The 18,539-nt window shown below is 39.9% G+C and overlaps 1 protein-coding gene across 8 annotated transcripts in view; it reads left to right on the plus strand.

The window, feature by feature from the left end:
- Nucleotides 1–18,539, plus strand: part of aebp1a (AE binding protein 1a) — a 28,897-nt gene continuing 10,358 nt past the window's right edge. The window contains exons 1-9 of one of the 8 annotated variants that reach the window (XM_026172903.1): nt 1–124; nt 1,152–1,339; nt 3,538–4,284; nt 10,459–10,707; nt 12,372–12,416; nt 14,173–14,247; nt 17,507–17,581; nt 17,706–17,765; nt 17,875–17,934. In XM_026172903.1, coding sequence (XP_026028688.1) covers nt 4,038–4,284; nt 10,459–10,707; nt 12,372–12,416; nt 14,173–14,247; nt 17,507–17,581; nt 17,706–17,765; nt 17,875–17,934 — 811 coding nt within the window. In that variant the 5' untranslated portion in view covers nt 1–124; nt 1,152–1,339; nt 3,538–4,037. Of the gene's footprint in view, nt 125–938; nt 954–1,151; nt 1,340–3,537; nt 4,285–10,458; nt 10,708–12,371; nt 12,417–14,172; nt 14,248–17,506; nt 17,582–17,705; nt 17,766–17,874; nt 17,935–18,539 lie in introns of those variants that run through there. The other 7 variants (XM_026172904.1, XM_026172906.1, XM_026172909.1 and 4 more) reach the window with 7 other exon arrangements.

Consider the following 18,539-nt stretch of genomic DNA (forward strand, 5'->3'; position numbering starts at 1 on the left):
ACACCCAAGAATCTCCACACACACCTGGTGCCGATCAAGCCTCGGCCACAAAACAGTGTGGCTGAGAGCTCCTCGACGCTGGATTGTTGAGTGACTTCCTGTCAGTCTCAGTAATATGTGTAAGGTTAGTGCCAGTTTGCCGTTATGCTAAGTACTCACGGCTGCCTTTGTATGCGTGTTTTCCCAGGAGGAATTGTGGGAAAGGAAGCAGCACACGTGTTATTCTGATAGGCTCCCATCTTGTGTGTATTATTTCAGTTTTGCTTCCCTTTCCTCATTAGTCAGGTTCTGTTCACCTGTGTTCTCCAGGTGTGTCCACTTTGCCCATATCTCCTCTCGTGTGTGTATATTGTCTTTTTTCCTCCTGTTCTTTGTTATGTTGTCCCCTCTTGCTGTGTGTTCCCGTGTCTCCCATGTTTCCCTTCTAGCTTCCAAATTTTCTAGTTCCCTATTTTTCAGTACCTAATTTCTAGTTCCTAGTTTTTCCCTTGTGTAAGTTTTGGTGTTTTGTATATCTTTGAGAGTATCTAAGTAACAGCAATAAAGCTGCCTCTCTTAGTTATTCTGAGTCCTACCATTGGGTCCTACACTGCCTATCACAGCCGTACACTACCCTTACACTACTCAGATTCCTTTTCTTCTTCTTTTTTAAACACGAGTAATAGACTTAGTAATAAAATTAGCTGCAAGCTTTAAAAGATAGAGGTTTAGATTATCAGGCCCAGCTGAGTTCTTTGGATCAATGACTTTCCAAGTTTTGCTGTAATAGAACTAGGCATGGTGATAAATGGGCTAGTTAAAGGAGCTGTACAAGATGTAAAACAAGATGTTTCCAAAATTCTGGAAAAGAATTGTTGTGGTTTTCTGAAATAGCTCTTAAGTACTATTATCACAGCCGCAGAGGCTGATCTGGGAAAGTGTGCCCAAAGCAGATGCAAGTGAGGAGACAACAGGTAGATTTTTAATGAAGCTTTATTTACTAAGCCAGCAGGTAGCAGTGTGAATTTGGGAAACAAGTTATGAATTGAAATGTGATGTGGGGAAAGCCGTGGCTCGCAAAATGAGAGTGGAGGTCACTGAAACAGAGGGAGAGAGACGTCAGAGGAATACTGTGAGAGGTGCCAGGGAACTAATACATTTTAACTTTCCAGGCTTACTTGCTCGCAGGTGGAGTGTGATGTGAGGGAGAGGCAGAGAGGTCCGGGTGAGTTTCCAGAAGGGCAGTGCCGAGTTACACAAGTCCACCCTGATTGATCCAGTGGTTCTAGGTAGTTGTGGCAGGAGGACAAAGAGATGGAGCAAAACAAATGTTTAAGCAGTGTGAACAGCATCCAGCCAGGTGAGTGAGTTTACTAATGACACAGGGAGATATGTGATAAGCATAAGCAAGAATTGGCTTTGAAATGCAACAACTTGGTGAAGCACTAATGTGGTTAGCAGACAATTTGGCAAAGACCGATTGTGAGTGCTGGGCTTAAATAGTGTCGGTGGATCATCATCAGATGTGAACTGCAAGTGCACTTGATAAGAACTCCACCTGGAGGTGGAGTCGTTGACACTGGAAAAACTGCACAACCACTTACCCAGACCATGGCAACAATTGTAATTTGTTTTTTTTTGTAAGTTAACATTGTATATTTATTTCTTAGAAGACTTTCTATAAGAAGTCTAATCAGCAGGGGAATTTGCAGACTGTAGAGAACATTATTTTGCCTGTAATATCAGTCAGCTTGAACAGGTAGGTGGTGGGCCAGTGATGGTCTGGGGAGGTACATCCATGGAGGGATGCACAGATATCTACAGACTAGCCAATAACATCCTGACTCCCATTAGGTATCAGAAGAAAATCCTTGGACCCATGATAATGCTTGGCCTCATGTGAGTATGCAGGCAGGTCCTGGTTGACAAAGGAATCATACCACTGGCTGGCTCCCATGCTCACCTGACCTAAATCCTGTAGAACATCTCTGGGACATTATGTTCTAGTCCAGCGGTCACCAACCTTTTTTGCGCCACAGACCAGTTTATGCCTGACAATATTTTCACGGACCGGCCTTTAAGGTGTCGCGGATAAATACAACAAAATAAAACTAGTACCGGTACCAAAAAAAAAGAAGATTTATTCATAACACACGTAAAGACCCAGTTAACGATAAAAACGATAACAAAATAACGCTGAAAATCGATAAAAACCCTGAAAACCATTTCACACCTGAGCCTCAACTCTCGCGGCCCGACACCAAGCGACTCACGGACCAGTACCGGTCCGAAGCCCGGGGGTTGGGGACCGCTGTTCTAGTCCATTTGACACTACTAGGTTGCATCATACACTGGCCAAAAGCTCAGTGATGATCTGGGGGGGAGATCTCCCAGGACAGTGTAAGGAGGCTGGAAAGAAAGCGACTGGACTCCTTTCAAAGCTCCTTAGACTACCGTGACCAGGATGACTAAAAACCTATAGACATTTCAGAGGACACCATGCGTTGTCTCATTTTTGACCTTGGGGTCGAGCAATTCTTTCAGAAACCAAATCCGGTTAGCAGTAATTGGCACCGCATCCTATGCTTAAATTGGAAGAACTATATTAGCAAATATGTACATTAATATCAGGAGAAGTATATTTTGTCATTTATTGACAAATTTTGATTTTATATATTTACTAAAATAGTGTTTTTTGATATGTTGCCTCAGTAAAACATTGTGCAGTTAGTCTACTTTTCTTACTGTTAAAGCAGTGTTTCTAAACTTTGGTCCTTGTGGCTGTTTGTTTTAGCTTTTCATTGTGTTTCCCTGCTCCAAAACATTTGATTCAAATTAAGACCTTGTTATCAGATGGCTGTAACATTTGATACCCTTTTGATTATTCAAATAAGGTGTGTTGAAACAGAGATTAGGAGATTAGGGTTGCATCTTGATATAAGTAGGCAAAAAATAATAATTACACTAACTTTCAGGAAATGTGCAAAAGATCGTTTTATGGGAGGAAAGAATGTTATAGTCAGTTATAGTCATTCCTTCAGTAAGGACTGTGGACTCGATAAGAGTGACCCCAGAATCATGTTTGAACCAGGAGATCAGGGGTCACTTAAGGGTCACACATATGAGATGTATGTGGGCAAGCAAATTTGTGTGTATTGAAATGATGACATGTGTGCATTTCTTTGTGGGTGTGTCAGAGGAAAGAGCTTTATGAAGGAACATGTATGGTACCATGATGCACTTGTATTCCTAGTCAAAGTCAAATTTTGGAAATGTGATTTTCACCTCTGTTTCATAAAGTAAAACACATAATAGTAGCTTTCAGGCATCTTGTTGTTCGTAGAGGTGACAGATGAAAGTGAATTAGACTGAACTTAATTGCAAACTTGAAAAAATACTTTTTTCTAGAACTTTGAGCTGCAGTTTGTTTTGAATCACTTTGAGTTTATAAACTCCTGATATTTAATATCACTGGGTTTAGTATATTTTTATTCCCCTTGTCACTCTGAAAACAAATGCAAAGCACTTCTTTCTGACAATCCTCCTGCCTCCCCATAGGAATGTCACATGTGGCAGATGCTCCTCCCCTCTGCTCAGAAGTTGAGGGGAAAAAGGGGGTGAAGGGCCATGAAGGAGAAATGTGATTGAGTATGTGGGAGAGGAGTTAGAGGAGGAGAAAGCTGGGAGGTGTGTTGCTCTGCTGCTGCTGGTTAAATCTACTCCAAATAGATGCAGTTTCCTCAGTCCCGCACGGTCAGGAGACTGCTTTGAAACTTTCAGTATTCAAGTTTTCTTCCTGTGTCCATGCTGACTCTCCACCAGGGAGGAGGAGACGCTCTTGTCCTCCCTCAGCTCATCCATTTGTTCTCTGCAGAACCGTACCCTTTCATGTTTCCTTAAAGACCTCAAATTCTGGTGACCCAAGATAGACGACTCCCTGCATCTGCAAGTCAGATGTTTCTCACTGTGAGTTATTTCTACAGCTAAAAATTTGGGGCTGTTCCTGGAATACGTCTGGTGTGTTTCATCCGAGTTAGTACTGTGCCGTCATTGAAAAAATGAAGGCTGAGGTGCTGATATTGTGGGTCGGCTTGACTTTGTGCTGCACCCTGATCTGCGGTCGAGAAGATGTAAAGGAGAACAAATTCGCTGGAGTTCAGGTGAGAGAACCTCAAACACTGACCAAGAATAGGAGACAAGCAGAAGAAGTGGATGCTGAAATGTTAGACAAGCTGACTGAAGTGGTGGAAGACGAAAAGACAAAATCAAAGAAGAAAAAGAAAACACCTGAGGAGATTGAAGCAGGTATGTAAAAGCCCCTAAATACAGGCACTCAAAGAACAACATTCACTTTAAACTATGACTGAATGGATACAATATACAAGATTATTCTTGACCTTTCCTTGCCTCTATGTTTGAGTTTCCAATCAAAGCTTGCAGCCAAAACACTCAGGATAAACAGACAGGAAAGGCTGCAATCAGCCTTTGAGGAAGGAACATTTAGTTTGGTCTACCTATACTTTCTTTATAAGCTAGGGAATTTGGATGAAAATATCTCTGTGACTAAGGAATGATGGGGCAGAAACTTGCAGTGATTCAGTCGGTGGTCTGACATTTTCTTGGCAGTGTGACCGCAATGTTGCTTACATGACCTAATTTTTCTGCCAGGATTACATAGTTAAACATCAGTGTGTTTTGTTCAGCATAATTATCAGAAAATCAACCTTTAATGTGAGAATGGCATGTCTGTTTAAATTATATCTATAAGAAAGACACATCTGCGAAAAACACAAAGCATGACAAACTGCAGAAAAATTTCCACTATGATTTTCCACAAGTGAGCAGGCAGGATTTATGAGAGGACCCATTTTCAGTAGCATAGATACATGTTAACTTTCTGCTGCATGAAGCAAAACCACAAGCACAGCAGCAGAGTTGTTTTTTCATGTGTGGCTGATTTAGGTTAGATAAAAGGCCAACTAACCCAGAGATCCAAAGTGATTTTTCATTTCTCGAATTTTGTTTGACTTGAGACAGCTGTGCCAAGCATGCACATCTGTATCAGCTGTGATTGACAGTAAAACCTCAACATTCACTCCCAGTTTTTAAGTGAATTGCTCAAGAGAATTTCAGATGCAACTAAGAATGGAGACACTGCTACCATTTTTTTATTTGAGGTGGTGGGGGAGGGCTGACTTTATTTCACAGTTTAGCAGTGAAGAGTAGACAGGAAGGAGGAGGCGAGAGCAAAGGAAGAGACACAGCAAAAGCCTGCAGGTTGGACTCAAACCTGGGCTAACGCATTTCGGCATTAAGAACAAAAACCAAACGAAACACCCAAGCACAGGAATTAGGAAGACTAAAGAATTTAAATAGGCTTCACCAGGGTACAGAAACTATACACTACTAGGACATGAAGCTAAAACACATTGGGGGCTAGGAGACACTATGGCAAGGAGACCAGATGTTCTGACAAAGACAAAGGGGAAGACAGCAACTATAAGTACTCTAAGGGGTGATTGGGGCAGAGAGGATATGCTTGGGAACTGAACTTAATTAGAAAAACAAGACATGTGGGAAGTAAAGGTAAACACTAAGTGCAAGAGACTAATGACTAACAAGGTAAAACACAAAGTAAAGACATAGACAGCAGATTCTAACATGCAAACTTGAAAACAGGATAAAAGAAAAGTATGAGAGGTATCAAAACTGAAAACCCAATGATTTAAATCTCAGCTGTAACAAAAGAATTCAAAAGCTATACTAAAAGTAAGCAGACCTAAGAATAGACTGAATTGTGTAAAGTATTTGCTCACCTATTCAAATCCCTGAATTCAGGTGTTCAGATCACTTCTATAACCTCGGGTGTATATAATCAAGCACCTAGACAGGCAAGGCTGCTTTTACAAACATTTCTAAAAGAATCTCTCACAAGTTCTGAGGAGCTCAGTGAATTCCACAGTCAACTTTTAGTGGTATTATAACAAAAGTGAAGTGATTGGGAAAGACAGCAACTCAGCCACGAAATGGTTGGCCACATAAAATCACAGAACAGAGTCAAGAGATGCTGAGGCTTGTAGTACATGGAGAACACCAACTTTCTGTAATGTCAGTCACTACAAACCTCCAAATTCCATGTAACCCTCAGATGTGCTCAGGAACAGTGCAAATAGAGCTTCATGGGATGGATTTTTATGGCTAAGTAGCTGTATCTGAGCTTTGCATTACCAAGCACAATACAAAGCATCAGATGTTTGGCCATCTGGCAATCTGACAGGGATGTTTGGGTATGATGGTTGGCACGAGAACTATACCTGTCTGACTGTATTATCTCACAGCACAGTGCACAGAGGTCACCAACTTTCTGTAGTGTCAATCACTATAGATCCCCAAACGCCATTTGGCCTTCAGATGAGCTCAAAAACAGTGTGTAGAGAGCTTCATGGAATAGCTTACCATAGCTGAGCAGCTGCATCCAACCCTTACATCACCAAGCCCAAAGAAAAGCATTGGATGTAGTAGTATAAAGCACACCACCACTGGAAACTAGAGTAGTGGACATGTGTTTTCCATCTGGCAAGCCGATGAATGAGTCTGGATTTGGTAGTTTCTGGGAGACAGTACTTGTCTGTCTGAAGTGTGCTAAATGTAAAGTTGGGTGAAGGGGGCATTCTGGTGTGGTGTTGTAATTGTGGTGTTGTATTATGTAATTGTGCAGTAATGATGTATAGTAATTATGTTTGGCCTCTTAGTTCCAGTGAAACAAACTCTTAATGTTTCACCATACACTCAAGTCCATATGTGTGTGCAGACAGATGAGCAAATATGCTATATAGCATGTAAAGATAATCAAACAACTAAGGCCTAAAAGTGAAATAGTACAAAACTCAAAATACTACAACAAACGAATCCAAAATTCAAACAGTGAAATTAACAGCTGGTGCCCTAGAATGAGACAACTCCCAAAACACAAATGCTTTTACAAAAGCCCCCCCCCCCCCCCCCCCCTTTTTTTTTTTTTTTTTTCACTGTTTCATTAGTTTTGCGTTTGCCTAGGATCAGAGTCACTACTGGTTGTATAAAACAACACCTTAGCCCTACAGAGGGGGCAGAGGAGCCCCATTTCTTCCAGGAGGTCCCATTAATAAATCCCATTGCTAGAACTGCCTCTGAGTACAGTCTTCAAGAACATGGAGGATATTGCAGGAGACAGGCATTTACTCTAGGAGAGCTGGACAGTGCAATATACGATCCTTAAGCCATTAGGAGGACCAGTAACTGGTCCTTTGTGCAAGGAGGAACAGAATGTGCACTGCCAAAGTGTGAGCTTCAGGCTGTAATAGACTCATCAATGGTGTGATGTTGTGCACAGTCATTCATGACCAAAGTTATTGTGGCTACCTTCACAGTATCAAACCCAAACCAGCCACCCTACAAGGAACAGTGGTACCTAATCACTACATAAAACCAAAAGACAAAAAAATACATGCTAAACATAACTCCCGAACTAAGCTCAAACAAAACAAAAGTATATAAAACAAATAAGTAGTTCATCCTTTATGCTTAGGAGATACATAGACAGTGAGGGAATTAGATTATTTACAAAATACACCAATAGGGGACGAGATAAGATAAGATAAAGATTTATCTGTTGTCGCTACATTACAATTTTTTTAAATTGCGTAAAACTGCAGACAAAAACAGGAAATTTTCTGTCTTCTAATTCTGTAAATATTACTTGGAAGAGGTCTTTATTTTGATTAAAGGCTGGTAATACTTTAAAATACAGTTAAAATTCTAAAATGCATGTTCTCCTTCATGTTTTCCAAAGCTGTCCAGTGGGCCAGACAGGAGTTTTTGCCATATGGATTCTGGCCTCCTTGTTCAATCAACCAGGGCTGTAAGAAATGTGTCTGGGAAAAATTTGGGACTGAATCTGAACTGCCTTTGGAATTAAGGTTGTAACAGGTGACACTTTCAGAGAGACTGTAAACACAAAAAAAGATTTAAACTACAAGAGAGAGGAGAGAGTTTGGACACAAGTTCATAACATGCAATAGTGGCATGCACATGTAGAAATCACTGTAGATGTAAAACAAAGGACAAACAGACAGCAACAACAGAAACTGTCTGACTCTCAATATAGTGGAGGCACTGATGGTGGGAAAATGTTTTTACAGGGATCAAAAATTGGTGGCCATGTTGTCTGAGGGTGAGTAATGGGTTGGCTGTTTGTAAGTACTAATGGAACTTCAGGAAACATGTCTAGCCGCAGAAAAAAGCCACCCTGTGTGTCGGTGTTGGAGTCTGATGATGCTTATGTAATGAGAGAAAATTAGACACTCAGCCTTGATGTCGCTTTAAAATCCTCTCATCAAAAGACTTTATGTACCTCAACTTCAAAACATCCATTTTATACCTTCAAGTTTATAAGCAGTTTGTCATCAGAAACTTTAGAGGGTGGAACTCAACACTTCTGCATGATAGAGGTGCAGTAAAGATCAACATAGTTTGAGTCTGGTGGTTCCGACATCATCCTAGCCATCAAGTTACACAACATGTTGTGCTTAGAAGTGAACATAATTTTTTGTTTCGAATTAATGCACCCATCTTCCCTAAAAAAATTCATGAAATTAAAAAAAATATTTATCAGAAAATATGTTGCCAGTTTGGCTTAACATAAGGACTCAGCATGAAGCTCTACACAAGTTATATTCAAATAGACATCTACTAACACCTCAAACACTCACTGATTAACATGCTACTTCTAATTATAACTATTACTACTATAACTATTTGTTCTCACCAATTTAATTTAAAATACTTCAAATTCGAATAAGTTATCACTTTAGGTTAAGTTGATAAAAAATAACAACACTTTTAATAAACATTCAGAATTCATATTTAGCAAACAGGTATTTTATTGTTAGCACTGAAAATATTGTTTACTAATTATTTGTAATGTAATTTATTTTACTTTGTCTTCATTTTGTGTTGTACAAAATGATAACTTTAGAAACCTCACCCACAAGGGGCTGCTTGAGTGTTTTTCATTGTGCAAGGTAAACATTGTGTATGGCTGTGTTTTAAACCACGCCGTGTTCTCTTCCCGGCCAAGTAGTTCTGGTGTTTAAACCACTGAAACTACTACTTCATTTTTGTTCTAATGAAATAGTTCAAACAACAATAGACAATAAGTCAAACAGGAAATGAATTGGATCTATATATTGCAAAAAGATTTTCTAATATTAGTTCCTTTGTCATTTGATTCGCATACACACCTCTTCTCGTAACCTGAGGTCATCGAATAAAAACCTTTTAGTGGTCCCACATACTTGTTTCAGAACTCGAGGGGACCGATCTTTCCAAGCTGTTGCATCCAGACTGTGGAATGCACTTCCTCTATTTCTACAGTGTCTAGACTCGGTTGAGACATTCAAAAAGCAGCTAAAGACATTTTTATTTCAAAAAGCTTGTAATTAGACTAGGGTTTTTATGATGTATTTATGACTGTATTGTGTTCTTGTTACCTCTCTTGTGAAGCACTTTGTGACCTCTGTCTGTGAGAAGTGCTATATAAATAGACTTTTATTTACTTACTTTACATTTACTCTTTCTACTGTCTCTCGATTCCTCTGCAGAGTGCATTTATGTATCTGTTCTGTTGTGCACACTGAACAGTGGTAACTTTCAGAGGAACATGTAAAAGACAATGTTTTTAGCCCCCAGCCAAGGCCTCAGGTCTGAGTGCTTTATTTTTTTTTTTTATCTCCAGCCCTAAGAAACTAATGAGCTCACCAGATTCTGTTTCCGAACTAGCCCCGGATTATGTAACAACCTACCCCTGTCCACAGATATGTAAAAGCTCTCATGTTGTGTGTGTTTGAGTTTTAGCTCGAACATGTTTTACTGTTTTACTAGGAGACAGTTAAAATAAAATGATCTTTGCTGTCAACTAATATGAGCAGACTATAAAGGCAAACTAAAGAGAATCATAAGCAAATAAAAAACACTATAAACAATAAAATTGTGCAGAAGAAGTAGCATCACTGCCTTATGTCTCTTTGCTGCATGTAAAGTAGCCTACATGTAAGGATGGATATATATATATATATATATATATATATATATATATATATATATATATATATATATATATATATATATGTATATATATATATATGTATATATATATGTATATATATATATATATATATATATATATGTATATATATATGTATATATATATATATATATATATATATGTATATACATATGTATATATATATATATATATATATATATGTATATATATATATATATATATATATATATGTATATATATATATATATGTATATATATATATATATATATATATATATATATATATATATATATATATATGTATATATATATATATATATGTTTGAAAAATAATGTTAACTGTTGAGTAATAATGTTAACTCATCTCTCTGAAGCCAGGGCAAAGAAGGCAGCAGAGAGGGAGGCCAAAGCAAAGAAGCAGAAAGCCCCCAAACCCACCAAAAAACCCAAACCCCCCAAACCCACGAAGAAACCCAAACCACCGAAACCCACAAAGAAGCCAAAGGTGCCCAAACCCACTAAGAAACCAAAGACGACGACCACAGTGCAGCCAGACATCAAGCAGCCTTATCCAGACAAGGAAGAGGAGAAGAAACTGCTGACTAAGCTGGGCTTGGACACATGTATGTACATTTTAAATGTAAAAAAAGGAAATTAAAAATGTAACATCACATGTAATGGTGGTTTTTTTTTCCCAGTTACTGTTAAATATTATACAATTTATCCATCCATCTATCCATCTTCTTTGGCTTTATCCGGGGCCGGGTCGCGGGGGCAGCAGCCTAAGCAGAGAAGCCCAGACCTCCCTCTCCCCAGCCACCTCCTCCAGCTTATCCGGGGGAACACGAAGGCATTCCCAGGCCAGCCGAGAGATATAATCTCTCCTGCGTGTCCTGGGTCTGCCCCGGGGCCTCCTCCCGGTGGGACATGCCTGGAACACCTCACCCAGGAGGCGCCCAGGGGGCATCCTTGTCAGATGCCCGAACCACCTCAGCTGGCTCCTTTCGATGTGGAGGAGCAGGGGCTCTACTCTGAGCCCCTCCCGGATGGCTGAACTTCTCACCCTGTCTCTAAGGGAGAGGCCAGCCACCCTTCGGAGGAAGCTCATTTCCGCCGCTTGTATCCACGATCTCGTTCTTTCGGTCACTACACACAGCTCGTGGCCATAGGTGAGGGTAGGGACGTCGATCTCCGGCTCCCTTCTACCATCACTTGCGAACAAGAACTCCTCCACTTGGGGCAGGAACTCATCCCCGACCCTGAGTGGGCACTCCACCCTTTTCCGGCTGAGAACCATGACCTCAGATTTGGAGGTGCTGATCCTCATTCCTGCTGCTTCACCCTCGGCTGCGAACCGTTCCAGTGTGAGCAGGAGGCCATCAGCCGATGAAGCCAACAGAACCATATCATCCGCGAAAAGCAGAGATGAGATTCTGAGGCCACCGAAGTGAAAGCCCTCCGCCACTTGGCTGCGCCTAGAAATCCTGTCCATAAAAATTATGAACAGAATCGGTATACAATTTATATTTTACAATATTTATATTTAATATAATACTGAGGCGTTTCAAAGGCCTGCAGAGACATAATCTCTCTATTCAATTCAATTCAATTTTAATTATATAGCGCCAAATCACATCAAATGTCACCTCAAGGCTCTAGTGTACATTAGGCCAACCTCATTCCAGAGGCACTCAGGAGGCATCAGATGTCCAAACCACTTTACCTAGATCTTTTCAGTGTAGAGGAGTGGTAGGTCTGCTGAGTCCATCCCAAATGAATGAACTTCTCATCCTATTCCTAAATGATCCCAGCCACCTTTTGAGGAAAACTCATTTCCATTGTAATCTCATTCTTTCAGTCATTACCCAAACGTAGTTATCATCATATCATCAACGTATATCAACCGGTAAATTGTCAGCTTCGCATTTGTCCTGATCTCTATTTAACACAATAGACCAGTGGTGGCTCATCAATAGGGATGCTAGGGCACCCCACAGTGAAAAAACAAAATATATATATATATGTATAGATAACTGTGTTTTTAAAGGTCTGCAAATAATTAATTAAATTCTTCTTTAAGAATATGGCAGTGAATGATGTTGCAGATCATCTATAATAACTGTACATAACAAATTACTTATTATGTGCATTTTAAGTACCTGTTATGAATATCAGTGGTTTTAGGTCCATAAAAGTTTATATTGGAGCAAGTTCTTTACTTGGGACTTCCACTGGAGATTATTTGTTAAGATTGCAGCTTTTTAACCCTTTATTTTTGTGTTTGTAGCGATTCAACCTGTGACCCCAAAGGAGCCTGTTGAGCCAGACCTGGGTAAGACTTTCACAGGTTATGAACGATTTTAAAACCTTCACCTGTTTAAGTACTTGAAGTAAAAGCCTGATTAAAACATTTACACTAGTTTACATATAATACATATATTGAGTTTTAAAATGTCTTATACAGTAAATTGATCTCTAATTGTGGTCAGAAGTTAACATACAATCTTTTTTTGTATGGATGACTTGCCAAAGACCTGTATTATTTGTAACACAAGTCAATTATACACTGAACAAAAATATAAACGCAACACTTTTGTTTTTGCTCCCATTCCCCATGGACGTAGAGACCTAAAATTCATTCCAGATACACAATATAACCATCCCTCCCAAACAGTGGTCACAAATCAGTCCAAATGTGTGGTAGTGGGCACATCTGCCATATTGAGATAATCCATCCCACCTCACAGGTGTGCCACATCAGGATGCTGATCTGACATCATGAGTAGTGCACAGGTGTACCTCAGACTGCCCACAACAAAAGGCCACCCTGGAATGTGCAGTTTTGTCTCACAGCAAAATGCCACAGATGCCACAAGCAATGAGGGAGCGTGCAATTGGCATGCTGACAGCAGGAATGTCAACCAGATCTGTCGCCCGTGCATTGAATGTTCATTTCTCAACCATAAGCCGTCTCCACAGGCTTTTCAGAGAATATGGCAGCACATCCAACCGGCCTCACAACCGCAGACCTCGTGTAACCACACTACTCCAGGACCTCCACATCCAGCAGGTTCACCTCCAAGATCGTCTGAGACCAGCCACCCAGACAGCTGCTGGAACAATTGGTTTGCACAACCAAACAATTTCTGCACAAACTGTCAGAAACCGTCTCAGGGACGCTCAACTGCATGCCCGTCGTCCTCACCGGGGTCTTGACCTGACTCCAGCTCGTCGCCTTAACAGACTTGTGTGGGCAAATGCTCACATCCGATGGCATCTGGCACGTTGGAGAGGTGTGCGCTTCACGGATGAATCATGGTTCACATTGTTCAGGGCAGATGGCAGCTGAGAATGTCCCAGTTCTTGCATGGCCAGCATACTCACCGGACATGTCACCCATTGAGCATGTTCGGGATGTGCTTGACCGGCGTATACGACAGCGTGTACCAGTTCCCACGAATATCCAACAACCTCGCACAGCCATTGAAGTGGAGTGGACCAACATTCCACAGGCCACAATTGACAATCTGATAGACTCCATGCGACGATGTGTTGCACTGCATGAGGCAAATGGTGGTCACACCAGATACTGACCGGTTCTGGGTCCCCAGACCCCCAATAGCGCAAAAAACTGCACATTCCAGGGTGGCCTTTTGTTGTGGGCAGTCTGAGGTACACCTGTGCACTACTCATGATGTCAGATCAGCATCCTGATGTGGCACACCTGTGAGGTGGGATGGATTATCTCAATATGGCAGATGTGCCCACTACCACACATTTGGACTGATTTGTGACCACTGTTTGGAAGGGACGGTTATATTGTGTATCTGGAATGAATTTTAGGTCTCTACGTCCATCCCATGGGGAATGGGAGCAGTAACAAAGGTGTTGCGTTTATATTTTTGTTGAGTGTATTAGTTAGACACACAGTTCTAATATACTGGACATCTTGGCACTAGTTTTCAACTGCCTGATCAGAAGCAACTGGCGCTGGATAACTTATGTAAGAAACTCTTACATAAGCTGCCCTATTACTTGAAGTTAGAATTATACTACTAATAGTCTTCCTCTTTGTCTTTTCTATACAGATGACATGTTCAAGAAGCCAACATCTCCAACAAAAACCCACAGTGAGCTTGATGTTGACTACTGGCATCCCAGACGTATGTTCCATTAATATTATCTCACTGAGAGTCAGAACTTTCAATCAACCCTTGTATGACAAAGCTTACAAGGTCCAGTGAGAATACAATGACTGTCAAGATGAAAGATTTTAAAAAATGGCAGCAAAGGTTTTTGTCACAAATGAATTATTCAATCAAAAATGAACCCTTATCATAGATTATAAAAAAATGGCTACAGAAGTGTTAAGTTGTTTTGTTTATTTGAGCTTCTGGATAGGGACCAACTGCAGACTATACAGGGAGTGCAGAATTATTAGGCAAGTTGTATTTTTAAGGAATAATTTTATTATTGAACAACAACCATGTTCTCAATGAACCCAAAAAACTCATTAATATCAAAGCTGAATGTTTTTGGAAGTAGTTTTTAGTTTGTTTTTAGTTTTAGCTATTTTAGGGGGATATCTGTGTGTGCAGGTGACTATTACTGTGCATAATTATTAGGCAACTAAACAAAAACAAATATATACCCATTTCAATTATTTATTTTTACCAGTGTGACACCAATATAACATCTCCACATTCACAAATATACATTTCTGACATTCAAAAACAAAACAAAAACAAATCGGCGACCAATATAGCCACCTTTCTTTGCAAGGACACTCAAAAGCCTGCCATCCATGGATTCTGTCAGTGTTTTGATCTGTTCACCATCAACATTGCGTGCAGCAGCAACCACATCCTCCCAGACACTGTTCAGAGAGGTGTACTGTTTTCCCTCCTTGTAAATCTCTCATTTGATGATGGACCACAGGTTCTCAATGGGGTTCAGATCAGGTGAACAAGGTGGCCATGTCATTAGTTTTTCTTCTTTTATACCCTTTCTTGCCAGCCACGCTGTGGAGTACTTGGACGCGTGTGATGGAGCATTGTCCTGCATGAAAATCATGTTTTTCTTGAAGGATGCAGACTTCTTCCTGTACCACTGCTTGAAGAAGGTGTCTTCCAGAAACTGGCAGTAGGACTGGGAGTTGAGCTTGACTCCATCCTCAACCCGAAAAGGCCCCACAAGCTCATCTTTGATGATACCAGCCCAAACCAGTACTCCACCTCCACCTTGCTGGCGTCTGAGTCGGACTGGAGCTCTCTGCCCTTTACCAATCCAGCCACGGGCCCATCCATCTGGCCCATCAAGACTCACTCTCATTTCATCAGTCCATAAAACCTTAGAAAAACCAGTCTTGAGATATTTCTTGGCCCAGTCTTGACGTTTCAGCTTGTGTGTCTTGTTCAGTGGTGGTCGTCTTTCAGCCTTTCTTACCTTGGCCATGTCTCTGAGTATTGCACACCTTGTGCTTTTGGGCACTCCAGTGATGTTGCAGCTCTGAAATATGGCCAAACTGGTGGCAAGTGGCATCTTGGCAGCTGCACGCTTGACTTTTCTCAGTTCATGGGCAGTTATTTTGCGCCTTGGTTTTTCCACACGCTTCTTGCGACCCTGTTGACTATTTTGAATGAAACGCTTGATTGTTCGATGATCACGCTTCAGAAGCTTTGCGATTTTGAGACTGCTGCATCCCTCTGCAAGATATCTCACTATTTTTGACTTTTCTGAGCCTGTCAAGTCCTTCTTTTGACCCATTTTGCCAAAGGAAAGGAAGTTGCCTAATAATTATGCACACCTGATATAGGGTGTTGATGTCATTAGACCACACCCCTTCTCATTACAGAGATGCACATCACCTAATATGCTTAATTGGTAGTAGGCTTTCGAGCCTTTACAGCTTGGAGTAAGACAACATGCATGAAGAGGATGATGTGGACAAAATACTCATTTGCCTAATAATTCTGCACTCCCTGTATACAAATAGACAAAGGATGGCTGTGGTTGTAACCTTTCTGACATCACACATTCATTGACATCTCAGTATTTATATTTTGGCCTGAGCCGTGTTGTTTTGCGGAACTAGAAGTGACCATATTTAGACATGAGGTAGAAGGTGCATCCATAAACAGCACTACTTCAATGCACAGACAGGTACCTGCTTATTAACCTGATAATTAGCAAAGTAGCATAAATAGTGCATAAAATACAGGTACAGCAAGCCATATTATTTGATACTTAATGCCATTAAAATATTCTGAAAAGCTCAATGAATCAAATTACCAGAGGAAAGGCCTAACAGACAACTGTCAGCTACAGCTACCTGTATTAGCACACTTAACAAAGCCCCATAATTCTAACTTTGAGTTTAAAAAAAACCAAATGGGTGAGTTTTTTTTTAATTACCTGTACTACAATTGTTGTGAAGGAGGAAACTATCATAGATAGTTTTGTTTGTTTTGGGTTATTTTACAATGTGACTATAGATAGCCATCAATAAAAAAATTTTTATATCAGTATATAATGATATATTATAATTAAAAAGAGCACTACCCCCCGTAGAGCAAGGTCTATGCTAAAATGTTGATGCTTTATGATGTTTTTATTACAATATGACTGCATCAGCCAATTATGGCATCATTGTGATGTTGCAGGGCATTGTATTGTATTGTGTTGTACAGCTCTATCAGGGCTGAACAAGGACAACAAAACTGGGCGCCTGGGATTTTTGGTCCAGGCAGCCCACAATGATCAGTCAAAACAGCCTAGACGGTTCATTAAATTACTTTAGTTCATTAAAGTAATGACAATGGTGAGAGGTACTATCATCCCACCGAAAACAGATTATGGGTTCAAAGGTTAGGTTAATTTGTAATTCTAAATTGGCTATAGATGTGAATATGTCAACAAATGGTTGTGGTCTATGTTTAGCTCTGCAACAGACTTGTGACATGTCCTCTTGCTATATGAGAGCTGGGATAGGCACCAGCTATCCAAATGAGCAAGAGAATGGATGGATGGAATATAAAACACAGTTTATTTTTAGGTCCAGGTGATAATGAATGAATTCATGCGATTGCCTCTCTTGACTGAACCACATTTAAGATATATTTCAAGTTCAGATATAATAAAGAATGGGCGTTTGAGAATTTAAAAGAAGGGAACTAACCCACAAAAGTTGATTCTGTCTGTCCAGTTGAACAGAATGATGCATGCTCAATCAGTCCTTTGCATGACTGAGCATGCATCAAGACAACTTAGAGTTAAGTTCAAATCCATTCTGGTGGGAGTTTTTCTCCATTAATATTTCCACAGTAACATGGAACTTTTGTTCTGATTAAGATGTTTTCATTCGTTTTAAAGTTTTTATCATCCTCCAGCTAAAACAATAATGTCTGATTGCTATGTTCATAGCAGATGAGGTGCCTGGCAGATATCCTGATATGAAGAAAGATGTCACAACTCCTGAGGTCATCATGTACATACCAGGTATACAATGTCATACAGTGTAGGGCTGTGTTAATGGCAATGTGTCATTTTTTAAAAAAAAAATTATTTGGTGATGCAGAAACAAAAAACTCCAACTGAAATCAGATCTTTGCATCTCTTTCAGAGGAATCCACCACCGTTCCATATATTGGAGCCTGGTATGAAGAATATGACTACACTGATTGTACGTCTGCTTGCCACAAATAACTAATGAAGTGTAATATATAACATACACTGCAGCTCTTCATCATGACATTAAGATAATTTTTTACTTTTTGATTCCCTGACAACAGTGGCAGCTAAAAAACAAGAAGAAGAGGAGGAGAGAGCTCTAAAAGAAAAGGCCGAAAAAGGTTTATATTTATTGTTTGTTTTTTTACATTGATAAACATCAAAACTTTAACATCATCATGTTGTAAACCTTTACCACAAACCCCAGAAGAATATTAAAATTATACATTTCTCTTTCACTCTGTTTACATGTTCAATAGTAACAATACTTCATCACGGCCTTCTGTTTTTGTTTTTTAATTAAGAAACGAAAAAATAAAAAGTATAAAACCTGCCTCATGATAAAATATGGAAATAGTATTAGAACAACTCCATCAAAACTGATACAAGTAACCGTCCACTTCATTGTACAACAGAGCAAATTAAAACATTTACTCTAAACTGTTTAAAGATTAAGCTAGAGGATATGCTCCGTTTTTGAAGTGTTTTTAAATGACTTACATCTTGCTGGTTTTGCTCTTTTTATTTGAAATCTTGGCAGAAAAAAATGTAGCGTGACACTATTATTCTTACGTCATCAGTGGTCTGTTTTTAATGAGAAAATAAATAATGAACTAGAATTCCAACAGCTGCCACAGTATCCTGTTGTGCATAGTTATGTAAAGCTCTGGGACTATTTAGGAGATATTATGGTGATATCAAAACATGCAGAAGAGGGTGACTGAAA

The sequence above is a fragment of the Astatotilapia calliptera genome, chromosome 7, assembly GCF_900246225.1.
Source record: "Astatotilapia calliptera chromosome 7, fAstCal1.2, whole genome shotgun sequence".
In the NCBI taxonomy this organism is placed as follows: domain Eukaryota; kingdom Metazoa; phylum Chordata; class Actinopteri; order Cichliformes; family Cichlidae; genus Astatotilapia; species Astatotilapia calliptera.